The sequence below is a fragment of the Chelonoidis abingdonii genome, chromosome 22 (assembly GCF_003597395.2).
Source record: "Chelonoidis abingdonii isolate Lonesome George chromosome 22, CheloAbing_2.0, whole genome shotgun sequence".
In the NCBI taxonomy this organism is placed as follows: Eukaryota; Metazoa; Chordata; order Testudines; family Testudinidae; genus Chelonoidis; species Chelonoidis abingdonii.
Window position 1 is genome coordinate 3,945,206 of NC_133790.1, and position 27,053 is coordinate 3,972,258.

General features: G+C 46.0%; 2 protein-coding genes across 7 annotated transcripts in view; one reads left to right on the forward strand and one right to left on the reverse strand.

Annotated features, from left to right (window-relative positions):
* UBE3B (ubiquitin protein ligase E3B) overlaps positions 1 to 26,426 on the reverse strand; it is a 33,856-nt gene extending 7,430 nt beyond the window's left edge. The window contains exons 1-23 of one of the 2 annotated variants that reach the window (XM_032805424.2): positions 26,317 to 26,426; positions 26,125 to 26,220; positions 24,951 to 25,120; positions 24,721 to 24,841; positions 23,513 to 23,572; positions 23,044 to 23,148; positions 22,848 to 22,944; positions 22,517 to 22,602; positions 20,657 to 20,739; positions 19,492 to 19,597; positions 17,858 to 17,978; positions 15,928 to 16,105; positions 15,523 to 15,692; positions 14,540 to 14,707; positions 12,676 to 12,847; positions 11,691 to 11,809; positions 10,928 to 11,042; positions 10,423 to 10,522; positions 8,810 to 8,929; positions 4,615 to 4,791; positions 4,384 to 4,494; positions 2,463 to 2,600; positions 1,583 to 1,648 (exon numbers count right to left, since the gene is read on the reverse strand). In XM_032805424.2, coding sequence (XP_032661315.1) covers positions 1,583 to 1,648; positions 2,463 to 2,600; positions 4,384 to 4,494; positions 4,615 to 4,791; positions 8,810 to 8,929; positions 10,423 to 10,522; positions 10,928 to 11,042; positions 11,691 to 11,809; positions 12,676 to 12,847; positions 14,540 to 14,707; positions 15,523 to 15,692; positions 15,928 to 16,105; positions 17,858 to 17,978; positions 19,492 to 19,597; positions 20,657 to 20,739; positions 22,517 to 22,602; positions 22,848 to 22,944; positions 23,044 to 23,148; positions 23,513 to 23,572; positions 24,721 to 24,841; positions 24,951 to 25,120; positions 26,125 to 26,163 — 2,622 coding nt within the window. In that variant the 5' untranslated portion in view covers positions 26,164 to 26,220; positions 26,317 to 26,426. Of the gene's footprint in view, positions 1 to 1,582; positions 1,649 to 2,462; positions 2,601 to 4,383; positions 4,495 to 4,614; positions 4,792 to 8,809; positions 8,930 to 10,422; positions 10,523 to 10,927; positions 11,043 to 11,690; positions 11,810 to 12,675; positions 12,848 to 14,539; positions 14,708 to 15,513; positions 15,693 to 15,927; positions 16,106 to 17,857; positions 17,979 to 19,491; positions 19,598 to 20,656; positions 20,740 to 22,516; positions 22,603 to 22,847; positions 22,945 to 23,043; positions 23,149 to 23,512; positions 23,573 to 24,720; positions 24,842 to 24,950; positions 25,121 to 26,124; positions 26,221 to 26,316 lie in introns of both variants that reach the window. The other variant, XM_032805422.2, reaches the window with a different exon arrangement.
* The window catches only part of KCTD10 (potassium channel tetramerization domain containing 10), a 399,500-nt gene that overhangs the window by 310,411 nt on the left and 62,036 nt on the right, over positions 1 to 27,053 (forward strand). The window lies entirely within an intron of this gene.

Below are 27,053 nucleotides of genomic sequence, written 5' to 3' on the forward strand. Positions count from 1 at the left end.
CCTGGTTTACCACACACCGGGCAGAGGACAAAAGAGGGACATTCCTCTCTCTTTAGGCCCATCACCGTAGCACCTGGGAGCTTCACATACCCTAAAGAATTTATCGTGGCCACACCCCTGGGAGGTAGGGAAGTACTATTCCTATAGCACAGATAGGGAATGCAGGCAGACAGTGAATAAAGGACTTGCCCAATGTCACACCAGGAGTGTGGCAAAAGGAAAGAACCAGATCCTCCTGGCTCCCAGCCCAGGGCTTTAACTTCAAGAACATCGTCCCTCTTCCAGCAGACATCAGTCTCATTCACAACACATCACGCAACGGCAGAGAACGAGGCAAAGATGCTCAGGACCCCAGATAGATTCCTGAAACACACTGCCTTGTTCTCTGTCCAACATGCAAAATGAATGAGGCCTGGGTCCTCCTTCCACATGCACCCATCTATCTTCTCTCACACCAAAGGAGCAAGACTGCTTTGCAGTCCTGCTTCCTCTCCATTCTCCTTCACTAATCTTAGGCCAAGGCAAAGTATTGTCAAGGAATGTTACTAAGCTAAACACGGCGGGCAGCATCACTGCACCACTGGCAGTCCAGTAAGAAGCCACATTACAAAATCCAGTCCACAGGTTCTAAGTCATTAAAAAAACCCGAAAACTTGTAACAACTGATATATCCAGTTTTCAACAAACCACCAAAAGGCAGTGCAACCTAGTGACCACCATCTCCCTGCCAAGTTTCAACTTTCCACCAAAAACTTGCTAAATAAAAAGGTATACAAAGGAAAAAGTCTCTCTTTTTCCACTCGCTGTTTCTTCAAATGGGGGGAATCCTTCTGGATCACACTTTCTAAATAATTCACTTTCAGACCAGGAACAAGCCTGCCATATTTCAGCCACAAAAGTAGCAGGCTAACAAATTTAGAAGCAACTGAAAGTGACTCCTTTGGAGTATCTGCATCATAGATCTGAAACGGCCTGTAAGAATCCAAAGGAGAAGTATAACAGAATAAAGTGCACCTCATGTCATCAAGCTGCTGTGCAAACAAAACTTGGAAAAAGTGGTTGCTTCTATACAATCACAAACACCTCTTGGGAAAACACTGAGAATATTCCATGTAGAGTGCATTCTGCCAGCAGGTCAGCTTGCACATGGGTTTCCTTCCTCTGTCCTGCACAAGACACTATCAGTAAAATAAGAACATAATTTTTCAGGAGCTAGTCTGAGGAATGCCTGAATTCATAATCCTCTATTTGGGGCACCAGAGGATTTCCCACAGTAATGGACAGTGATGTGTTTGGAGCACCAGAACTGGTTCCAATTGAAACCTCTCCCTGAAAACATCAGACAGGCAGGATGAACACACCAAGTGAGCTAGAGTCACTCACTCAGGAGAGCTGCTAGAAATTTACAACCAAAGGCTTGAAATCTCCTATCCCAGTCACCAAGGAAACAGGCTGCCTGGGCACAGAAGCCTGCTTGTAACTTTGAGCAGGTCTGAGGAAATTAATAGAAAGAAAGAGAGAGAGAAGCAGAAAGGAGGCTAAATATGAAGGGGAAACTAGCACAAAGACGTGTATGGCCTACCTGACCCATCACATCTTCGTCATAGGAGAGCGTTAAGCCCAAGTCGCTGATATCTCCATCGTAGCGCTAATGGAATGACAGAGGGGAGGAACGGGGGTCAATGCACAACCACTGAGAACAACAGCTTAGCACTTACAGACCACTCACCCTGGAAGGGATCCTCACAGGTGCTCTACACTGAGGCAGAGAGGATATGTGACTGTCTCAAGGTAACAGAGAGCGTCAGCGTATGAGCTGGGACTAGAAGGCAGAAATTCCTGGCTCCCAATCCTGTGTTTAGATCACTAGAGCACCTTCCCCTCCCTGCTTTACATGGAGCAAGAAATCCCACACCCTCCACTGCCACCTACTTTTAGACTCAACATTCACTCCTACAAGCACAAGTATTTTCACAGCTAACATGAGCATTGGCTCAGAGGAAGGGGGCATTTATTAGACGCAGCAAGCCTAATATTTCTAACAGCAGCCAGACAGAGAAATATCTCTCCTGAACACAAGAGGAACCAAGTATTTTAGTGTCTGTGGACATTATTAATACCCAGCTCCTATATAGTGCTGCTCATTCACAGATCTCAATATGCTTTACAAAGGAAGTCACTCATCATCCCCAGTTTACTGATGGGGTAACTGAGGCACAGAGCAGGGCTGTGATTTGCCCAAGTTCACCCAGCAGGCTGTGGCAGAACTGGGAACAGAATGCAGCTCTCCCAAGTCCCAGTCCAGGGCTCTACCCGTTAGGACACACTACCTTATTTAAAAGGGCTTTTGGAATTAACCTGGCAGACAAAAAGTTTACATCCACCCCCGCTGGCATCACCATTTAGACCTCTGAGCAGCACGTTACAGTCAAGTGGAGATATGGGGAACATATTGCTCAAACCTTAATCGAGGTGAGGTTTTTGTAGAACTCAGAGTCCAGAGAGGGAAGTTCATCCACAGAGCTGTAAAAGCTACTGTGACGGTGCCCAAGCAGCTGACTCAAGAAGAAGGAAGCAAAGGGAACATCCACAACTATCCCCTGCAATTAACAAGAGAGAGAACATGTGAGCACCCCACTTGCACTAGCTATGTGCATCATCTCTAGTTGCCAGTCCTACAGGACAAACGGCAAGCTTCTGTCTTGTACACAGGCACAAAGTACAGCTTGGCCACCCAAACAGCTCACGTCCTCTTAAGAGACTCATCACTTCGCAGCCCCTTCCCTAAGGGGTATCTCTGGGATTTGGAAGCATGATCTCATGGGAGGAAGGTCATGTTCTGCCTCTCTTTAAGCTCCTGGCATGGGAAGTTCTCAAAACACTTTACAAATATTAACGAACCCTCAACAACAGCCCTTGTGATAAGCAGCAGATACTGCCCTACTTTCAAGATCAGGAAGTGAGCGAGGAAGCAACATGCTGATAGTGACCCAGTGAGACTCTGGTGTAGAAGGGAAGAGAACCCAGGAATCCTGACTCCCGCTGCCTTGTTCTGAACACTGGCCCTGATACACTACTCCAAGCATGGATACAGATTCAGAGAAGCTCTGCTCACACCAAAGCCGCTTCTGAAGCAGGTTGTGGGGACTTCTCTATGAGTAGAGTGGCTACAGACTACCAGCCCCATGGGATGTACCTATTCCTATTCCTCCCCACACCAACGAGCTCCTGGAGAACGTGAATCCATCCTGTTCAAAGAGATGGCACTGCGAGTATGGAGATAATGGATGGCTACAACGGATGCGTTGGCATTAATGCAGCGGCTTGAGCCGCTGCCACCTCACCATGCACAGGAACGAAGAGCGTCAGAGCAGTGAGTGTGCAGAGGGGCAAGAGACCAGGACATGGCTAAGTGCTCTTCTAGAGCTGCAGACATTAGAAGTGGCTTGCACCAGTCATCTAACCCTTCCCTCAGTGCCCAGCAATCACCTCTCATCTAGTCCCACGTCATTTAGGTGCTTCCACCACTTCGTTTGGGAGATGATTCATTCTCCTTATATTTAGCTCAAGTTGTCCCTTTAATTCCACCTCTTAGTTTTCACTTTCACTTTCATACACACTTGCTTTTAGAAGTTAGAAAGCAAAATTTGTTTCCCTCATAGCTCCATCCTTTTCCAGCTGGCAAACACCATGCTCTGGCCTGTCTTTGGAAAGCAGTGCCACATTACTACTCCTCGGCAGTAGATCCACCAGCAGCAGCAACAGTGGCAGCAGAGGGAGCCCACGTACTCTGACTCTAGCCATTTCTTTTATGCTTTGTAGCTACAGAGTGAATTTTTCAGTTGGATATTTAGGCATATTTCACCTACTCACCCCCTTGCCATTGCAGGGGCCTCGGGCACTGGTGGCACCTGTCTCCCCTGATCTCTGCCTGGGGCATACAACAGTTCAGAGTCCCTTGAAGACTAAAATGCCTTGGTTTAACTAAAATCATTGGGCTCAATCTAGGGGTACCTGGGTGAAATCCAATGGCCTGAGACGTATGGGAGGTCGGATCTCCTGGTCTCCTCTGGCTCTAAACTGCACGAAGCAAGGCCATCAAAGCTGGCATTTTCAAAGCAGACCAAGGGAGCTGAATGTCAGTAGGATTTGGGCACCTAATTCCCTTTGAGTCCCAGCCCAACAGGTCTATTGCAAGACAGCATTACTCTTACACGTCATTTCTCTAGGCCATTCTGCCCTCCTCACCCTGCCAGAGCACACCAATAGAATGCAATGCCCTCCTACAGTTTGCCTGCACATCCCCAGGGGTGTGACGAGGGGTGTGTGAGCAACGCTACCCCAAAGTGGGAGACATCCATGTGCTGGCCTCCTTCGGCTTACCTCATACACAGCCTTCCCGAGCATTTTTCCCACAAACTCAAAGAGCTGGAGATAGTTCTCGTGGATGTAGGATGTCGGGGATGGATACAGCCTCTCGTCGCCGCTGGTCGTCTACACAAACAAAATGATGAGACAAGACATCAGTATTGTGAACAACCAGAGCCAGTTTTCACTCGTCATTTCAGACTCGGGAGTGGTCAGAGCTTATTTTCTACAGCTCAGCATCAGTACCTTAAAGAGGTTGAGTGCAGGGTCAAACACCTTCTTTATGATCTCCTCCAGGAACTCTTTGAAAACACCATCTTGATCAATACCAGCCTCATCGACACCCAGGTCATTCACAAACTTCACTCGGATAACTCCCTTCATGAGGTTCTGAGTCAGCGGCCTTAGTTGTTCATATCCATCCTGCCCAGGTGAGAATTGCCACACATTAGCCATGCAGAAGGACACACACTTCTTCACAAACATGCAACACTGACAGGTGGTTGCACTGGGATATAAATGGTATATCGGCACGTTACATGGGAGTTCACATTCACAAAGACAGTAACAAACTCTTGTGTTAATGTCACAGATTTGGGGTCAGAACAGCAACGTGCTAAGTTTCTTGAACATGTTGTTTCATACAAAGACTGGACGTCACTACATCCAGGATTCCTGGGAAGAAATCTGCCTTCCCTTTGAAGCAGCATTTCAGGCCTGGTCTACACTACGACTTTAAGTCGAATTTAGCAGTGTTACCTCGATTTAACCCTGGGACCCGTCCACATGACGAAGCCCTTTTTTCAACTTAAAGGGCTCTTTAAAATCAATTTCTTTACTCGACCTCTGACGAGGGGATTAGCGCTGAAATCAGCCTTGCCAGGTCAAATTTGGGGTAGTGGGACGCAATTCGACGGGATTGGCCTCCAGGAGCTGTCCTAGAGTGCTCCATTGTGACCGCTCTGGACAGTGCTCTCAACTCAAATGCACTGGCCAGGTAGACAGGAAAAGGCCTCCAAACTTTTGAATTTCATTTCCTCTTTGGCCAGCATGGAGAGCTGATCAGTACAGGTGACCATGCAGAGCTCATCAGCATGATGTGCACATTGCCAGGGCACATTTCCCGGCCCATACTTTGTGAGAAGTCTATGACCATGTCTATGTCCTCATCTCTCTCGTCACCGCGCTGCCATCGCCTCCTCACCTGGTTTTGCGCAAAAGAATTGTCTGCCGTTGCTCTGATGGAGGGAGGAGTGACTGACAACATGGCTTACAGGGAATTAAAAACAACAAAAGGGGTGGCTTTGCATCAAGGAGAAACAAACAACTGTCACACAAAATGGCCCCCTCAATGACTGAACTCAAAACTCTGGGTTTAGCAGGCCATTGATTTCACAAAACAAATCAGATCAATTTCTTGTTTTGATCCACTCCATCTATCTTTTACATCTTAGGCTGGCAGCAGACGGTGCAGTACGACTGCTAGCCATCGTCATCTCCTGGGTGCTCAGCTGAAGATGCTGCATTACAATTGCTAGCCATCATCATCTCCTGGGTGCTCGGCAGAACATCGTGCAGTATGATTGCTAGCCATCGTCTTCTCCTGGGTGCTCAGCAGAAGATGGGAATGACCTGTCTGAGTCACTCCCATGTCTGCCCAGGTGCCCCTTATCGACCTCACCGAGGTCGGCTAAAAGAGCACCCAGGATTATGACTATGATGGCTATCAATCGTAATGCACCTTCTGCTGCCAAAAGGCAATGAGCTGCTGCTCTGTAGCAATGCAGGCCCACGTCTGCCAGCACCCAAGAGACGTACGGTGACGCTGAGCTCAGCGGGCTCCATGCTTGCCGTGGTATGGCGTCTGCTCAGATAACCCAGGAAAAAAGGTATGAAATGATTGGCTGCCGTTGCTTTCACGGAGGAAAGGAGGGAGAGGTGGGCCTGACAACACGTACCCAGAACCACCCACGACACTGCTTTTCCCCCATCAGGCTTTGAGATCTCAACCCAGAATTCCAATGGGCAGTGGAGACTGTGGGATAGCTACTCACAGTGCAATGCTCCTGAAGTCAATGCTAGCCTCAGTCCTCTGGACGCAGTCTGCCGACTTAAGGCACTTACAGCATTTTGTGGGGACACACACAAATCGACTGTATAAAAACAACTTCTGAAAAACCGACTTCTATAAATTCAACCTAATTTCGCAGTGTAGCCATACCCTCAGAGATGGGACAACTCATTGTGTGGAAAGGGAAACCACCACAGCTAGTGCATTACGGTGTATATACACAATTACAGCTGTACACACCACACACTACAGTTACCTATAGAGGCAACAAGAGGGTAAAGGGACAAAGGAATAAAGCAGGAGACAAAAGAACTGACATGATTATTCAGCAGCTGTGCTAAAACTCTTGTTTGACAAATGCGGAGAGTTTTTTTTTTAGAGTAGCACAGCATCAATTACACGTTATCTTATTGTCCATGTGCTCACTAACAGACAAATAAGAGACTTGTGCCTTAGAGCAGACAGCAAATCCTACAATTAGTGAGATTCTAGCACAAATGTGAATTCAAGGGAGCGTGAAGTAAAGAACCAAAGCAACTGAGTGGGACCAACTGGTCTTGTATACACACCCTAGGCCCCTCCCTCCGGGCTTCTGCTCCAGCACATGAGAACACGGCACATTTGAACAGACCCTGACTCAGGAGAGATAAATGTGGGGACACAGCTAAGTCACTAATAAATACGTGAGAAAATTGGTAAAAAAATAAAATAAATCAATCAATCTGTTGGATGAGGCGATCCCGAACGGAGTGCTCCATCTGTTACTGCAGGTGAAGGCAAGAGATACCACCCACCCCAGAATCTAGCAGGTTTCTGCTGACCCCATGCTCCAAAGGGGGTATATGCTGCTGCCTGACTACGCAGGCATGTTTTCTCTCTAACAGCGAACAGAGTTTGACACTGAGCTGCAAACCCGTCACTATGCACTGGATCACTCAGCAAGGAGCAGTGCGTGTATAGAACACAGATGGATATCAAGTTTCAGGGTCTGATCAAGGCAGAAAAGAGAAACTTTCACAGTTTGTTATGGTTTAATGAAAAAACGGGCAGCACTACCAGAGTCTCCACTAGGGAAGGAAGAGTTTTTGGTGCCTAAAAGAGCTTTCTACATATGATGCATCCATGACAGCAAAGAGAGTGAGTCCTAATCTATTTAAAATGGAAATGAGCATAAACAATGCCGATTCCACCTTTCAATCCTTTCAGCTTCTGTGAGTTGTACAAAGCATGTGTCTGGGACGCAGTACAGCCTTGGCCTGAGCTCACTATTTCACCCATGGCTGGATATTCTGAGGCACTTATTAGTTAACTTTCAACCCGGTAAGGAACAGGACCCCCCATGCTAGATTCCATCCTGTCAAACACTAGGGTGACCAGATTAGAGGGAGAAAATATTGGGACACATGGGGCGGGGGAGAAGAGGGGAGTGCTGCCAGCGGAGTGAAATATCATGGCCCGGGTGGCGGGGGGAGGGCAAGTGTTGCCGGCGGAGCGAAATATCAGGACAAATTGCATCCCAACCAAAGATCGGCTGGAACGCAGAACAAAACACCTAAATATCGGGATGGTCCCGATTTTATTGGGACGTCTGGTCACCCTATCAAACACACACAGCACCAGCCAGCCCAAAGCCTAGCCTCGTCAGCACCTAGATGAAGAGCAGCAGGCTTAGCAAACCCATGCAAGTCTGAGGTGCTGCTGAGAGGACAAAGGAAGCACTTTGAAGAACTAGTCTCCTCCCCTCAGCATCTGTTCTCAGATTGATACGTTAGCCTGCGGCATTGGGACTCCCCACTACTATTGGATGCCTGAACACCCAGGGTGGCAAAATATGTCCACTCCCACTGGCAACTGGCCTGAAAGTGGTGCTCTACCAGGCCCAGACCCAGGCAAGGTGATCCATGCATTCAGGAATCTCCCCACTCAGTTACTGCAGCTCTTCATACCTAGAATGATCTCCATGCTCACGCCCTTCCCCAACCGTTACAGTAAGAGGCTCATGAGTGCACAAAACAGAACTTCCCAGGAGCACGGCCTAGACAGTGGAACTCACACCCATAAGAATGATCAGGAACCTGACTATGTTCAGAACTGGATACCAACTCATTCCTTGGCCTTAGCTGTCCCTTCAAACACAGGCAGACACAATACAAACACACACTCAAAATGCTCCTGCAGGCTGGCAAAGAACAGAAAGACAGACACTGTTGCTATTTCTATTGTTAAACATGTCCAGATGCTATGGCAAGGCCCCATAGAGGTACCTAGATCAAGACCCGGGCAAGCACTGAACCACACATGCACAGTACAGTCACCAACAAAACCATGTTTCTGGCTGGTAGATTTGCTTCTAAGGGCCGAGCCACTCACCTCCAGCATCCGTGAGCGGCGGATAGTTATGTGTGTGACGTGAGGTGATGCAGAGCTTGTTTCAACCAGCCCAAGCTTCTCCTTCTCCTTTGTCACCATGTTTCGGAAAAGAAGAACCCTCTAAACATAAATAAATAAATCCAAGAGAGACCAACTGCATCAGGGTAATAAATCTCCGCACTGCACCTCATGAAAGGTACACATGCTGCTCACCCACTTGGATGGATATTCAGTACTAGACAGAGACAAATGCAGCAGATAAATACTGTTGCTTTCACAACATCTGCAGTGTAAAGGGGGGAAAATTAGCTAAAGAAAATTATACCCAGGCCTAAATCCTACTTGCCCTACTCATGTGAGCAGATCCACTGACGCCAGCAACACCTACCCATATAAGGCGAGTGGGATCTAGCCCATGCTACCTTTTTTGACATTACACCCCACATAATTAAGCGACAACCTTCTGAGTTTTATTCAGGAAGGTTCCCACTTAGTGTCCCTAATGGCTGTGCAGAGAAAAGCCCTCCCTTGAATGCCAGATCCAGCGTGATGCAGTCTACAAAGGGACAGCTTGGTAGGCCTGCATATACCCTGCCCATTGGGCTGACTCCTGCAGCCAAATGGGGCATTGCTGCCAGCTTGAATCAGCAGGGATGAAGGACCTTCTTTCACAAACGAGACCCTCTCTAATGGTAAAGAAGAGACGTTTAACACAATGGAGCTACAGTGGATGCTGGTTATTAGCAATCTTGATATTGACAAATTTTGGTTATTAACAACATTTTGCTGAGAACTGATCCCATTCCACTGACTTTAATGTTAACGGGATGTGGATATTAGCAACTGTCATTCCTCTTACTGACACCTTTTTTCTTGCCGTGAAGCCTCAAGGGCCCCCAGTTCCCACAGTCGCGGTGAAAAGCCCCAGCTGCAGACATGTTTGCAGAGCTGCAACTAGAGAAAGCAGTACTTGGATATGCAGAGCTTGGCCCCTGAGCTGCATCTGGGGCTTTGCTGGGGGCTCACACAGCACCTCTCCCTGTGATCTCGGGGCTGCACCCTACCCTGGCACATCTCAGAGCCCTCATCCCATTGAGAGCCCCGTCCATGGGCAGGCTTGTGTGCATGCAGCCAGGGAAGGAAGCACTGGGATATGCCAAGCCTGGGCTCCCGGAGCCAGGGCAGGGAGCAGCACAGAGAGTGCAGGGAGAAATATCATACAGTTCTGTGAGCCCCCCAGCACCTTCACTCCCCAGGCAAAGCCTCAGCATCCAGGCTGCAGCCCTGCCCTTCCCTCCCACTCTGCAGCACAGGGACTCCTGCATTACCTCCTGTCGGGCAGCCAGTCCCTGGCCATGGGCTGCCCCACACTGCTGTCTCAGGCATGGGCCTTTCACCTATGGCCAACTTTTGGTTACTAGCAAGTTTTTGCTGGGAAATGAGAGATTGATAATAAGCTGCATCCCCTGTATTTTTAAATGGGCTTTTGGGGTGTGAATTCAGCACTGGAAAACCTTGGAGACAAGTCCCTTTCATTCACCCACAGGATGGGCAGTAGCAACCACTCTCCTGGCATACAGCACTCAAAGCCCTCCTGCCCAGGTCTCACTCACGTTCTTATGGGGGATGACATGCGGGATGTACTGCAAGAGCAGCTGAGCTCGCTTCTTGTCTTTGTCCAGCTCTTGAAAGAGCACACTGGGTTTGAGGTCCCTGAAAAAGCAAGACATGTATTCGGAGCTCCCTGAGAAACACACAGACAAAACAGGGCTTCGCAAAATCAGTGGGGATAACATTTTTAAAAGCACTTAAGAGATTTAGGAGCTTAAATCTCTTCTGAAAATAGGATGTAGGTGCTTTTGAAATTTGTACCCTGTACAAGTGATACTGAGAATAATCGCTCTACAGAAGAGAGGGAAGCGCCATCACCAGGGACTTTAAATTAAACAAAGTATACGGAGCACAGGAAACAACCCTGGCAGGGGGCTGCCAGAGAGGAACAATAAGGAAGTTCCACATCTAACGAAGTGACAGCGTCCAAAATGGTCAAGACAAGAGCCGCTGTGCTGAGAAAGCTATACAATTGTACACGACCCAGCACAAGAATCCAGCACTCACTTCCGCAACCAGTGGTCCTCAGGAGCAAAGCGCCGGCGGCAGTCTCTTTCATACAAAATCATCAGCCAGCCATGAACAGAATGGAACAACTCCAGCGTCTCTCCTTTGGCATTCTCTACAAGACAAACATGGAAGCAGCGTTCAGGGCCTCCTATATACTAGTGGCCAACACGAAGCAGAGAGCCGCTCCTTTCCCGAGCACAAACAAAGGGGGCTAAGCGTTCTCCACTTTCACTGGCTTCAGGGGAATTAAAGGGTCTCAGCCTCTCTCACAAGAAGTGCCCAACATCTGCCAGGACCCAGGCTTGAATCCCTCGGCCCTGTTACTAGCTACTGCAACCAGCACCAGCAAAAGGTAAAAACACTTAGATCGACAGGATCCAGGTATGGGTATCCAACACTCTTCTTCTGATTCAGCAGATTTACCCCAAAGTTGGAGTATATTCTTCTCTGAATCCTCTCAGAGCTGAAGTAGCAGGTTTTTTAAGATATGCAGGTTTTGAAAATGATGCCCCATAAATTCATACTTTAATAAAACACTGACTGGCTCTTTTTTATATGGTACCCCGACATGGCACAGGTATCTGAACACCGGAATGGGGGATAGTTTCATTTCAAACAGCCTAAGAATTTGTAACACTTTCTGTGCACAGCATTCAAGTCATACTAGCAAACTGGCTGAAGCCTCTGGATGAATCGATTCACTACTACTTTTTAAAATAAATTATCATGGTCCCCTCAATGAAGCTGCTGATGCACTTACCCACAATTCCATCCCAGATCATCTTAAACACAAAGGAATTCAGGAAAGAGGAGATGGTAACTAGCTCTTCCAATTTGAATGAGATCTGTTCTTCATAGACTTCAATTTCGTCGAGAATTCTGGAGGAGGAAAACAAATGTTGGTTTATTTCCCTTTTGAAAGGGCTTGCAGAGCATGCATTTTGCCTGGCACATTTAGTGGGAGTTCTCATTTCCTGTGATGACTAAAGCAGGAGCTAAACCCCTAAACCAACAGTATGTATTTACTGATTCTGATCAATATCTGAGTTTAACATAAGACAGCACAAAAAAGTATGAGAAATAAACTACACCCAATACAGTATCACGTTTAGAACATAAGAATGGCCATACTGGGTAAGAACAAAGGTCCATCCAGACCAGTATCCCATCTACTGATAGTGATCAATGCCAGGTGTCCCAGAGGGAGTGAACCTCTCCCTGCCATCCATCTCCACCCTCTGACAATTTAGAGGGCTTTTTTACTCATAGATTGCAAAGCACTTGAACAAGGTGAGTAAGTAGAATTATCTTCATTTTACAGATGGGAAGACTTTCTACATAGGCAAGGAGGTGGCACAGGGTCACATAGCGAGTGGGCAGTGGAGTTGGGAATAGTCCCAGGTATACAGGCTCCCGGTGGAGTGTCCTGCCAGCCAGACAATGCCCCTTCTTATAGCATGATATGTTTCTTTGAAGAATTTGCCCTGTGTTAAGACGCAGCTGTTGCACACAAGCATTGAGAAAAAGCATTCCTAGAGCAGCCATTGCTGCAATACTTAGTTACCTCTCCTGCCACACGTCCATCCCTTACACAACACACTCTTTGCAAAGCGTGCAGTTTTGCTCTTGCATTTTAGTTATTTATATGTAATTACAGCAGCATTTTGCTCTCCACCCTGGCACTAAAAGAACATTCGATCTGTATATTCAAATTCTGTAGAAAGAGCCATCTGCTAGTAACCTACGTGATAAGGTGTCGAGAACAGTCACAAAACAGCATCAGCATAGCCAGCAGTCTCTTGGACTCTTCTGTGTCATTGTTCAGGCATTCCAAGAAGAGTTTTAATCCACCCTGGGGTCCCAGCTCACAGATAAATGCCCACAATTTGGGCAACAGGTCATCAAGATAAGTGAGGCCTACAGGAGGGAAAACAAAAGAAAGCAAGCCTTAATGCAGCTCCTTTCCCTGTATGCAGGGGAAGATGAATATGACCTGTTGCCGATAACAGTTTATTTTGCAAAACTATCTGCTGGTGAAGAGGAAAGTCACACAGTGGTCGTGGGTGCAATTCACGTGAACAAGTATTCTACAATCACAATGAGACCAGAAGGAAGCCTCTTAACTAGCTAAAAATACTTTGCACACCTACAGCACTGCACAAGCATCAGTTAATGAAGCCTCCTGGGATGCAGTCATTATGATCCCCACTGTACAGACCAGGAAGCAAGGCACAAAGGGCAAGGTCATGCAAGATGCTCAAGGTTGCACAGAGTCAACGGCAGAGCCAGGAACAGAACCCAGGAGCCTGGACTCCCAGTTTCCTGTTCTAGTCACTAGACCAGTGATGGCTTACCTCCTCCTCCCTCCTTTCTTGTAAGAGAAACCATTTGTTCGTAATACAACCTAAGTTCCCTCTAAAGTACGTAGCTGGGTGGGTGCCCAGCAGGCTATCAAGTGCCACGCAGTTCAGGTGTCCCTCCTCCCACTGCTGTGTGCTGCCCCTGCCCTCTGCCTTAGAGCTGCTCCCAGGAGCCTCCTGCTTACTGTGCAGAGTATGTGCGTGCGCTCTGACGTCAAGATGTCCCCCTCCCTCCATCCCATACCCCATCTCCACAGAGCAGGGGAGAAGACACACAACAGGTGTTAGGACAGAGGGAGCTTGCTGGCAGCTGCTGCTGTGTCTGAACTTGCTGATCTACTTAAAAGGGCAGCATATGTAAAGTGGGGTCAGGGTACTGAAAGAGACAATGCACGTCTCTCTCTGTCTCTCTCTCACTCACACACACACTTTCACAATTGCCTCCCAACACATACTTGTATTGTTGTTACTTCTTGATACTTTTTTCAAAGTGTGTTATTTTACTTTTTTGACTGCTCTATGCATTTCATAATTTTTATTTCTCTCTTGCACTTCAATTTAATTCTTTGAGTAGTGAGTTCTAAAATGCCTAACCTGTCCTGCCTGGAATAGTATCAGAGGGGTAGTCGAGTTAGTCTGGATCTGTAAAAGCAGCAAAGAGTCCTGTGGCACCTTATAGACTAACAGACATTTTAGAGCATGAGCTTTCGTGGGTGAATACCCACTTCGTCGGATGCCTGGAATAATTATCCCTATGGTAACTTTTAAAAATATATACATTATATCTAGGTTTTTGGTTTCTACTGGTGGTGCACATCCGCACATTACCTCGATATGATGCCCATAACAAAATTCATTCCACACATGGATGGAAAAAATGAGAGGGAACACGGAATAGAACGGAAGCATTCAATGGGATCACCACATAAAGACTGGTATTACTGGGTATTCTTCAAAGACACTGGGCCGGATTCAGTCAATAAGAAGTGCGCAGGTTTCAATGGAGCAGAACTTAGCTCTCTAGAATACAAATGGAAGCAACATTTGCTAAAGCAGCGATGAATGTTATTGATCAGACGTATGTTCCAGGATAGAACAAGCTTTGCATCCAGCTGGTCAATAAACAGCTCTGTGTAGTACAACTACCAGCAGAGTCAAAGGAATCAGTGAGAGGCACAAGTTTAGATCTTTAGAAGATTCCTCCCCAATTTTAAAAGGTGCTTTGAAGAAAAGACAAAAACCCACTGACCTGTGAGTATCTGCAGCCGGATCTGCGTCAGAGTCGTCAGCGTGGTTTGATATAGCACACAGATGCTGCAAACCTTCTGCACCTCTGCTGAATCCACCCGCTTGCCTCCAACTGGCTTGAGGATGTTGCGAACAGAGGCGGATTTCTGGAAGGCTCGCTTGAAAAGATCTGGTGGGAGATAAAGGCAGACACATGCAGATGGGTCTTGGAGACTGAGACACTGATCACCAGGTGAAGTCTTATCCTGAGTCACTGTGCAGCCCCATAACAATGGGGGGTTTAGTAAGGACAGTAACTGACTGAGTGGGTCACACCACAGAACTGCAGATTTCAGTGAATTCCCCATGGCAGAATGCTTCATAGGAACATTCTCCATTCCATAAACACCAAGACATCCTCTGGTGACACGGAGATCATTCACAAGTTAGTCTCTAGTTTCAAACATTATCCAAATGTAATAGGAATCACTAGCTGTGCTATAATATCTAGCACATATCTACAGTGGACTAAGTCAGCACAGTTATACAGGGCTAGAGCAAGAGACTAGGACCTAGAAATTCCAGAGCTATAATCCAGGCTCTGCCAATGATTCCTTGTGAGACCATGGGAAAGTCACTTAACCTTGCTGTGCTACAATTTCCACCTGTGAAGCTGGGATACTATCCAACCACTGCAAGGTACGGAGAACCCCAGTAACAGACTGTGTGGTAAGGATTACATTGTGCTTTTCATCTTCAAACCACCTGAGAAACAATTCAAACCCTGCTTGGAAACAGGCAAGTGTCCCCAAGATATGTGACTTGCCAACATCACAGAGTAATCAGAACAGGGATCAGACCCCTGGAAGAACTTGCCTCTAGCTAGGTAACAGCAGGTGCTGCAAAAAACTACTCAAAGCCTTTGACTAAAGGGAAGAACATCAAACTTCTGCCAGCAAGAGAAAGAAGACACAGAGCCCATGCCCTGGCCCTTACTGAACTGACTTTTCATAGGAAGGCTGTTCTGTGGGGAAGCAGTTTGCCCCAACGGATAAGTCGGATCCTGAGTCTCCACCAGCTTCTTGCTGAGAACATCACTGAAGAGGATGCGAATTAGGTGGACTCCCCAGAGATGCTGCAACTGCTTTGTGAGCAGAGGCATGGACTCATTTAACCTAGAAGAAAAGTCAGGGGCGAGGGAGAGAAAGAGATAGACAGCTTGTAACAATGGCTTTATCGCATCTAACAAGCTGCATATGAATGCAGTGTTAAGGTTGCCCAATTAAAATACAACTCAGGAGTTATGGTGGCCACACTGTCCATCCTAACAGTGACAGAAGTACTGCATGTGTAACCTGGCCAAGTTATAAATCTCAAGAGTTACTTGTCTCAGAGATCATGCTCACTTACCCATAATCCACAGTCTGGGAGAACCAGCCAAGGACAGGGTGCCAGTGCGTGAGGTTGGATTTCTTTTGTGACACATACTTCTGGCAGTAAGAGAGCATGTGGATGAGCACACTCACAAAGTGAGCAGTCTCGTCCTCTAGCACTTTGTCATTCAAGGAGCCCAGATAAATGAGGTTACCTGAAAAAGAACCAGCAGCAGCCCTTTGAAGGGGAGCGACATTTCTATGAGAATTACTATGACACCTTTACTGGAGACAGAAGGGGGTTGCGATCAGTCTCTCTCCACTACCTCTCCACTCCTCACCAGTGCAGGGTCGTACCCCACCCATCTGCTCCCCAGTGCTCCAGCCAGTCACTTCATAATCCCTCCTTGTTTATTTGTTAACGCTACACTGACTCAGTGCCTTCAGCAGGAAAGGGTAATTGTAAAAACCATCAGTCTGGGCTGCATTCTGCTCCCACTGAATTCAGTGGCAAAATTCCCCATTGACTTTGATGTTAACTTTGGAGAATCACTGAGGTCCTATGTCTTAAAACGAATTGGGGGACTGAATGGGTTAGAAAAACTAGGCCAAATTCAGGTCTGGCATAAGCAGGTTCAAGTAACAGCGAGAGTAATTAACCATTGGAACAATTTTCCAAAGGTTGTGATGGATTCTCCATAACTGACCCTTTTTAAATCAAGACTGGATGGTTTTCTAAAAGTTTTGCTCAGGAATCCTTTTGGGGGAGCTCTATGGCTGTACATAAGAGATCCATCTAGATAACCACAATGGACCCTTCTGGCCTTGGAATCCATAACAATTTTCAAAGTCAATGATGCTCACTGAATACAGTGTTTTCACTGATACTGCCCTCACTCAAGGTATGGCTACACTTGAAATTTCAAAGCACTGCCACGGTAGCGCTTTGAAGTGTGAGTGTGGTCGGAGCACCAGTGCTGGGAGAGAGCTCTCCAAGCGCTGCATGTAACCCACATCCTCTACAGGTGTAGCTTGCCAGCGCTGCGGCACTGATTACACTGAGGCTTTACAGCGCTGTATCTTGCAGCGCTCAGGGGGGTGTTTTTTCACACCCCTGAGCGCGAAAGTTGCAGCGCTGTAAAGTGCCAGTGTAGCCATACCCTCTCACTGGGTTTGGATTAAGCCTCAAGAACCATTTCTTATAGAGATTCAGATCCAATTCAGTTGTCCAGTGACCAAAATTTGTCTCTTGTTCTCTGATGGTTGTTCACTGACTCTTTTCAGAGCAGTCCCTGGTTTCAGCCCACTTCCCATACCAAGGTGATGCTCTGTGCTAGCGCAGGATCTCCTCCCATAGCCATCTCATTTGCTTCTGGCCAACACTTCACATGCAACATTATATGAAATAGAGAGCTCCTAACAGTAGCCAGGAGCCCGTTCATTAATTATAACAGCTCCTCTGACTATTTCCACAGAGCTGATGTGAACTCAGCACATTTCAGTAGCATATCAATGTAGGCAGGTAATTTCACGTTTGCTGTATCAGTGTCTAACTAGAAAGCAAGCTGAGGTTATGATTTCCTGTTAGATCAAAACACATCTGTAGGAAGAGGTCTCTTTTTGAACCGCCCTCCTCTGTTTCCTGGATCTCTTAGCATGACCCTCTACATTCACTCAGCACAGGGGACTGAACTGGTTGACCTCTTGATGTCCCTCCCAGCCCTGCATTTCTATACCTTACATTAAATCTGAAGTTAAGTGTCCTTCCAAACACACATGACGCAAGCTATTTTAGAAACCACCCAAATGGTTATTTCAGAAAAGGTTAGACTTTAAAATCCAGAGTCCTTGACCCCAAGAGAGGAATTCAGATTTCACTTCCACGGGGCCCTCTCCTCAAAACAAAGGAGGACTCTTAAATTTCTCCTCTGATGTAGAACATGCTCAGACTCCGGACACATGCTTACCCAGTAAACAAAGAGTATGGCTTCCTTCTAAACACACGCAGACATCTCGGCACTGAGCCTCACGACTTAAAAATAAGATGAATTTGCGGAAAAGGTCATGGGATTCTAGCACTGAGAGACGCTGAAAAACAGAATTGTTTTTAAATGATTGTGAAGTTGCAAATTAAACTAACAGAGCATCACACAAAAGCCACCAGACCTGACACCACATCAGCGATTCAGGGTGTCTGTTCATTCTTGTGAGCAATCACTGCGTTCAGGGGCTGCACAGGCTGCACAGGCTTCATGCCAAAGAATTATTCTAAAGAAGAGATCTCACAAGAAGATCACAGGCATGTGGAGGGGCCTGCCACAAGGGAGATCTGCAGGTGAACTGGGCATATTCTAACCAGTCACAAGGATAACCTTCACCTGTCCTGAGTCTATGGCAGTTAAAAACGCCAGCATTCCCTGGAATTCACGGCAAACAGCCCATGCTGTGAAAGGGAGCAGACAAACCCACGGTATTAGTGGGCAGTATACCACGGCTCAGTGAAGATCCTGCTCTATGTGATAGATGATTTTGCATCTCTTTGTTCATCCGCTCCCCTGTCAGAAATCACCATGAGGATGGAAGGACAAGGACACAAAAAATAAAATGTCCAAATAAAAAAAAAAACAAAGAGAAGCAGAGTAGCCTCAGATCACACACACAGCTGAATACGTTACGTAATAATTTACACCCAAAACTGTGCCACTTGCAGTTTCTCTAAACCATAGAGATGTCCAGAGTTGAGCGGATAAATCTCCATAACAATGTTCTATTCATCTGCATGCCCAGCTGAGTGGGGAGGAGGCTCTGCATTTACCAGCTGTTGCCACAGTATCTTATCTGGTAAGAAATGTGCAGAGCACTCTAAATACCAACACAAAGCAAACCACTCTAACGGCTACTAAAACAAAGACTCAAACCAGTTTTGAAAAACCAGCACAAATAACATTCTGGCTTGCTGTTATTTAATATTCCTATGATGGGAGGACCTAGCAGCACCATGAGGTGTGGTGGCTGAGTGGCTAAGGTGCATAACTACAATCAGGAAGGTCGTGGGGTCAAGTCTTGTTCGATCTCACACCAAAAGGCCAGCTCCAGTTCACCCAGCTGGAGAATGGGTACCTGATCCATCCGTTTAGGGCTGTCAAGGTGGTTGGATGTGATGCTGGCCATGTCACACCCTTGTGCACCACAGGCTATGAAACTGATGTGCCTTAAGAGCATCAGCATAATTAGCCATTGGCATGGTGGGAAGATTGACAAGAGGCTCCAATAGAAATCATGGCTTGGGTGTGCTAGGCACTCTGTGAGTCTCTGTCCCAAAGAGTACATGGTATACACACAAAAAGACATTCGACAAATGGGGAAACTAAGGCATGAAACAATTAAGTCAGCTTCCACAGCATTAGAAACCCAGGCTATGAAGGATAGGGGAGGAACACGTGTTTCCATTAGAAAAGGATTACATTTTACTGTCAACTTTTAAGAGGCTGTCCAACTCTTTACTTGCCATTATTTGTAACTGTAGAGTCGCTGATGACTAATTACAGCATATCTGATATGCCAAAGCGCTCAGGATTCTGTGATGGAGTAGTCCACGTACCTCAGGTGTTAGCGTAGCAAGGTGAGTCACAATAGCAGGCACTGACATGATATGGATCAGGAATGATCTCAAGAGATTGTCAGAAAACTGAGCAGCAATCACAGGGCTGAAGGAGAAAAAAATACGTCAAATCTCACACTTTGTGCTTCCTAAGAAATGCAGCCTTTCTATCAGAGAGTTTCAGAACTGGCTGCTGCTTCTGTTCTCATTACAGAGGTCAGTTTAAAAAGAATCAGCCCCCTATGGCTTCTGCTATCATGGCGATTTAATGACATCCATCATGACCCAGGGAATCAAAGAAAGCCAGAGGCAGGAGGCAACGTGGAGTCTTATTCCAAAATACACAGCACCTCCCATATCTCTAAAGAGCTCCATAAACGCTAACTAGATTAAACCTCACAACATTCCCGTGAAGTAGATAAATAAGTAGTTCCCATTTACCCAGGCAAAGCTTAAGTGACTGATTCAAAACCAGTCTGAGTGTGGGCAGGGTGAGAAATCACCTACTCTTGCTGGAATAATCATCAGAAAACCAGATCTGAGCCAGTCCCATGATCCCAGAAGTGACACTTATGGAAGGAAACCGGTTCAGAGTTCGCTTAGGAAAGTCTTTAGGGATGCTACTTGGGCACCGTGGTCTGACACCAAGCGAATTTCCTGTGAAGAGATCTCGGCTTTGCAGATCTGAGTTTGGATTGTGCCTGGACTTTATTTTGAAACGCAGGAGGGTGTTTCTAGCTAGTCCCTCTTTGGGGACACAATTTACACATGCAAATTGAACTGCGAGCACAGATCTGATCACCTGCACCTTTACCTGACATGCATCCATAATTATGTAGTTAAAGGCGCATTGTGAGATGCGAATCACACTTGCAGAAAGAAGGCCCGTTCCTTCAGACTATTTACCCAACACACAGAAATACAGCATCCCAAATTTAACCCCACAACTGATCTTCACGGCTGATTTATAACCACTTGATCTGAGGGGTACAGAGTAGAAAAAAACCAGGCTCTCCACCTAGATTAGCATCATGCACTAATACAAACTCCCAGACAGATACAGAGAGAGAAACACAATGAGAGACTGGCAGGGGCTGAGGTCTTCAGACAGACGCTGAAAGCAACTTTGGCTACATATCCCTCCAAGCGGTTTTTGCTGCCTTACCGCAATGCAAGAGAAAAGACTGCGGTTAAAGTGCCTTTGGACAGGGATGGTCTGGATCTTGCCAAGCCATTTGTTAGCAAAATCTGAAAAGAAAATTGCAACTCTTGTTAGAGAAAGAATCCAGCTGTGTTCTTGAAGGACACGGTCACTTTCAAGAGATATAAAAAGAAATTAGAGAGAGTGTTGCTTTAATGTGGTTGGTACAAGTCACCGGCCTGGATCAGAGTGTTTCTGTTCCAGGTACTGGCAGCACAGAGAAACTGCATTCAAAGAGGTATACTGTGATCACACTTGCTATTTTTATAAGACTTTTCTTCAGAGGGTCTCAAGGCCCTTTATAATCCATAAACAAGCCTTGTAACAACCCTGTGAAAGATGGACACCCCCATTTTACAGATGGAAAAAAGTGACGCACAGAACAGTGAAGAAACCTGCCTAAAATCACACAAATTCAATGGAAGGGCTGGGAACAGAATTCAAGACTCCTGACTCCTAGTTCTATATTTTAACCAACTGCACTGCACTGCTGCCTTCCATCTCCTAATGAGATGATGAAATGGTAGTTAGATTAAATATTGCTCACGGAAAGGAGCGGAGGGTGAGTTTTTTGGTTTACCAACTATGATGCTCTGTACCTTGGCAGAACACCCAGCACCCCCATGTTCATCCTTGTAAAATGACTGTGTGGCATCCAATGCAAAGTTTGTCGTGTCAGCCGTCTTCAGAAGGCTCATGATGCACTGAGCATTGTTGTTACAGTAAGGCTATAGGTTATAATTTCATGTATGTAGTTATGAAGCTGAAAATGTATCCTCATAGCTTAAAATAAGCCCAGGCAAAAATTCTCCAAGAGCAGAGAGGCAGTTCACACCTCATCAGGGCAGGTATGGGACAAACCCAGCCCAGTCTCACAGGAATAAAGAACGCTGGCCTAGGCAGCAACAAAAGATTCTGTTAGATTCTCGAGGGAGTTACCTCCCTTCCTTTGGTCAGTTTGGAACTGCGATGAGGTAATGCTCACCTGACTCTGAGAGCGGGAGGAGGCAAAGCCAAGAGGGAAGAAAGGACATGATAAAAGGGAGAGACATTTGCCATGCTCTTCCTCTCTCTTCCACCTCCATCTACAGACACACACCAAGCAATTTAAGCACTGATCAAAGGGGAGAGCCTTGCTGAAGAGCAACCAGCCAGCCTGTGGTGAGAAGCATCTAAGTTTGTAAAGGCACTGAAAGTGTTAAGATCAGCTTAGAATGCATCTTCTTTTATTTCGTTTGACCAAATCTGACTTGTTATGTTTTGACTTATAATCACTTAAAATCTATCTTTATAGTTAATAAATCTGTTTGTTTATTTTGCCTGAAGCAGTGCATTTGGTTTGAAGCATGTCAGAGGCTCCTCTGGGATAACAAGCCTGGTACATATCAATTTCTTTCTTAAATTGACTAATACAAGCGTGCAGCATCCAGCGGGCATAACTGGACACTACAAGACGGAGGTTCCTAGGGTTGTGTCTGGGACCAGAGATATTGGCTAGTGTAATTTGGTTGCAAGAAGCTGGGAGCAGCTTACATGCCAGAGTCTGTTCATGAACAGCCCAGGAGTGGGGGTTCTCACAGCAGAGCAGGGTAAGGCTGACTCCCAGAGTCAAGTATTGGAGTGACCTAGCAGATCACCAGTCCAAATAATACCAGATGGGAATGTCACACCGACCATAAGCAAAGTATTCTCAGAGAGAATCACTGCCAATACATATCCAACCCAAACATGAAACAACATGTCCAGAGAATCTTAGAACTTAGTTAAGGCAGAAAACACTGCAGGGTTTGCAAAGCATATCAACTATTATAATCACGAACAAACCTGCAGCACAGAATAAAATCCCTTCTGATTGAGATGTCCCATGATATTTGCACAGATGTGGTTCATAGCAGGTCGCAGGGTTTCTCCTGCGAGGACAAAATAATGACATTTCTGAGAATTATTTGTGTGTCAAATAATCTATATGAACTGTAGTCAGACACTGTAAATTATGACAAACTTCTATTATCATAATCATACAGTTTGGCAGTGCATACAAGAGAAGATAAATATTCCCTTTCTGCAGTCCAAGCCGGAAGACTTTAAAATAAAGAGAGAGAAGAAAGGTCTGGATGGGTGGCTACAACAGGGTTTTGGAAAGAGCCACACAGACCTTTTCCCCGAAGTATTTTCCACGTGGAAGTGTCTGTGAAGGTAACAAGCATCGTGAGGTGCAAATTGACCAGTTTAGAGTCTTGTAGGATGTCAGGCTGGAATAACAAGAACATCAACGTTAATAAACCAAGTCTACAACACTAAAGTGTGAAACCACAAGACACACAGAGCTAAAACCAAGGAAGGATTTTTACCTTAAGCTGTTTGAGAAACTCACAGCAAAACCACAAGACGTCCTTGATCTGTTTGATCCACAAGAGTGTAAGATCCTTAGAAAGTGCTAATGACACATACCACACCTACAGGCAAAGAACAGAAGAAATTTGTGGTACCTTTTTCTGCTCTGTTGCTTATCCAGCAAACAAGCCCAGAAGTGGTGTAATAAAACTGCTTCCACAGGCCACGCAGATCCCAGCACTGGACCATAATTGCCCAACTGTGTAATAACTAGGTCAACTGTAAAACGTACCATGCGGGAAATGCCCTTTGATCTTATGAGTCCAGGTAGCTTTCCTGGGTTTTTCTATGGGGTTTATCAACATATCAAAACATTCCACCATGGAATATAAGTGAAATATGAGTGTCTCTCACTCTTGATATTTCAGATTAGTGAACTTTTTAAAAAATAAACCTAAATCCCCCTAACAAAGTTGACCTGCTGACCTTGGGCTCATTCTCAACATCCATACTATTCAAGATACAGCGACACAACTTTTCAAATCTCTGTAAAGAAAGAGAGACACGTTAGTGCACTTCTCCACAAGTACAGTCAGTTACTTGGGAAAAACTGTTAAAAATGGCAGATTACAGGAAGCAAAGACCTTCCACACTAGAAGCAACTGAAGCTCCACTGAGACCAGCATCTTGTCTTTGGCAGTGGCTAATACTGGTGTCCTAAGAGGACAGAAAAACCCATTGATATATATAATTGCTCCCTTTTACATTACAGATTGATTTTGATTACATTTGCCTTGCTTGCACGTTACACAGTGAGACTTCAAACCACTCTAGGCTCTATGACATCACTCCTAAGATTCTCAGGAAGCAGAATGGAAAAGAATCCAGATTACTCCTTGGCCTGAGAAGGACTCAGTTTACTCCTAGGGGTAACACTTCAATGAGGTAATTAGTTACAGTAACACAGGGGCCAACCAACACTGTGGCACCAAGGGCTGACGGGGGAGGAGAGAGAACATGGCTGGAGTTCAGGGAACTGGTATGTCACACTAAGTATACATTTAAAATCAGATATAAGTACTACAACAACAACATTTGATGTACTTGTATTTCTCCTACAGAACAGAAATTGCTTGGGAAAGAGGCAACTGGGAACAACATGCAGCCAAACAGATTTAATACAACTTAATATGGCCACTCATCCTTAGAGTGCTTTCTCCCTGACCAGTCTTCACAACTCCCCTGGGAGGCAGGTATTAATATTATCTCAATTTTACAGATGGAAAAACGGAGGCTGGGCTATTAGGGCTTTGTCTTCACTGCAAAGTTAACTCGGGTTCTTATTTGAGTGTTGCCCCTAACCAGAGACCCAGGAACACACAAAACCCTCTGGCTTGAGTGTGGTGGTGCTTTACACCGGAGCTAACGGGCCCATTGGGTGTATCTTGCTCAAATGAACTGAGTGTCAGAGCCTGGATTAGAACTCAGGAGTTCTCAGCTCTCAGTCCTGCTGCCTCCCCACCGTCCTCACCATGGCATTACAAGACAAAAGGAGCTGCAGGACACTCTCTGAACCCTCCATGTTGTAACAACCCATTTGACAAGCCAAGTAACAGCTCATACATGTTAAACATATAGAATACATTACACATTTTTAATCTGAGGGGGGGAATGTGTCAGAGCAGCAGCTTTACCTCTTTGTCCTCTTTAATTCTGAAAACAAACAGCAGTTTCCTGGAAATTTTGAAGATGGAAAGTGCACTTCTTTTACTGGAAACAGATTCATTTATTTCAAAGAAATCCTCCACTTCTCTCCTGGGAAGGAGGAGGAATCAAATGTTGAGCATTTTAAAAAGCCAGTAGTCTACAGAAAGAGCTCAGTTCACAACAAGCAACAAAGCCCGGGGGGTGGAATTTCACACACCTGATCTCCCTCTGCAGCCAGCATCGACAAAGAAACCTCCTGATCAGGGCTTGGATCTGAATGGCAGCTCTCTCTCTCTCTTTCAGCTCTCTCCGCTCCTCACGGGCCTGACGCGCTTTATTGAGGAACTGAGCTTTGGATGACTGTGCTGTACCGAACATTTTTGTAACCTTCCACAAAGATGAGATCGGGGGAGGGAAAGGAAGGAGTTACCTGGATGTTAGAATACACGCAGCAAGTGTGTTTAGGGAGCTGGGAGTGACACGGAACCAACCGATAGCCTCAGGGCAGGTGTGCATGGAAGGACAATTCCCTGCATCGCTCCAAGAGACCTGCTTTGGTTGGTTTGGACAGGCTGTGTCCACCTTCAGACAGAGGAAATGTCCACAGAACACAGAGCATGAGATGGGGTGCCAAAGTACAACACACACAAGGGCGCCAAAAGCACAATGTGTCAGCAGCACAGTTAAGCAGAAAACAAGAACAGGTCTGGTACCAGAACCCCCATCAGCCAGCACATTTGCCTCTCCTACTTCCAAACCTCCACCTCATCACCACCAGCTCGTCATGTTCCCACATCAACTTTAATTAGTGTCTACAGAAGATTCTGAAGGGCAGGGGAACAAGGGTGGATAACAACAGAACTGTCTGAAATAAAGGAGGTGATGAAGGGCCCAGTTTATCCAAGTGGAATCACCCCAGTTTAGACCATGAAACAGCTGTCAAGCATGTTGGGAACCTCCCAGTGTCCCCTTTGGTAAATGGGGATTATATAGCATCTTTCTTTGTAGGAAACTTTCCTATACTTCATCTCCCTGTAGTTGATTGACCTGTCACTCCAGTGAGGGAGGGCTGGAGGCTAGTCCTTCCAGAAAGCCACTTTTGGTGGGGATGAGGTCACCATGCTCCCAGCCACGGAAGAAAGAGGCTGAAACTGGTCTTGAACTCAGCTTCCTCAATGTGATAGCACATTGCTTTGCCCCTAAGTCATCTAGACTGGCCCACTCTATTGCATCTTTAACAGGTGAATTGCTCGATATATATTTAGAGACAGTTTCAATATTTATAAAGCAACAATCACAGCCCCAGAGCCTTCAAAGCTCAGATGAATACATTTCTACGGTGTGAATATTAAAGGCAAATAATTTTTATAAAATCTTTAGACAAAACTCACCTGAGGATTTGTTTCTGCAGATGAAATACTGAGACTCATCCATATACAAACATGATCCACGTCTGCTCTGACTTCAAATAGAGTCTCCCTTTGTTTCTGTAGAGATAAACCAATCAATTCTAGATCTGGGGGTGGGGTGGGGGTCGTCTATTAATTTCATTTGTTGTTCTAGATGTCTTTGGCTCTACTCACCTACCCAAATCACCCAGCAGCCACACAGACACAAATGTTGGACAAACCTCAAAACACAGAAAGGTGATTCATGGTTTTGGTCCACCTGCTGCAAGTGGTATGTATCAAACCTGCTTCGGGGAAGTAAAAATAAAGTTTATATCTCATGTAAAACTCTTCTACCAGAATTTCCTCATCATTACATTTCATAGCAAAGCTTGACAAATACCGTAACAAGAACAAAACACCAGGATTAAGATTATGATGAATATTAACTAATTTCTTTCACTAAATCTCCCTGTATACATCTAATCCACCTGTCACCATATCTGTCTACCCAGTGACCTCAGTTTAACAAGCCTTTTAACAGAGTTTCCAGCTAAGAGAATATGTCACACAGAATCAAGCGCCCCTCCTCCCAAACATACCAGCTTTTGATCCCTCATGTTCTGCTCAACCCTTAGAATCAAGTACCCCCAGAGTCTCTACTTACATATGCTCCAACACACAAAGTACCTCTCTGCCTCCAAACATAGCTTCCACCCAGACGTTACAACTCTACCCCCGGGTCACCTCTTTCGCCCAGCACTAGGTCACCCTGCCCCCCGGATCCCCCAGCACCAGATCACCCAACAGAACTCCCCAGACCAGATCAACCCTCTCTCCTCCGCCACCCCCCAGCACCCTCCTTTCCCTCCCAGGATCCTGCAGAACATACCAGCCCCAGAACACCACTTTCCCCCGCCCCCGTCCCGGGA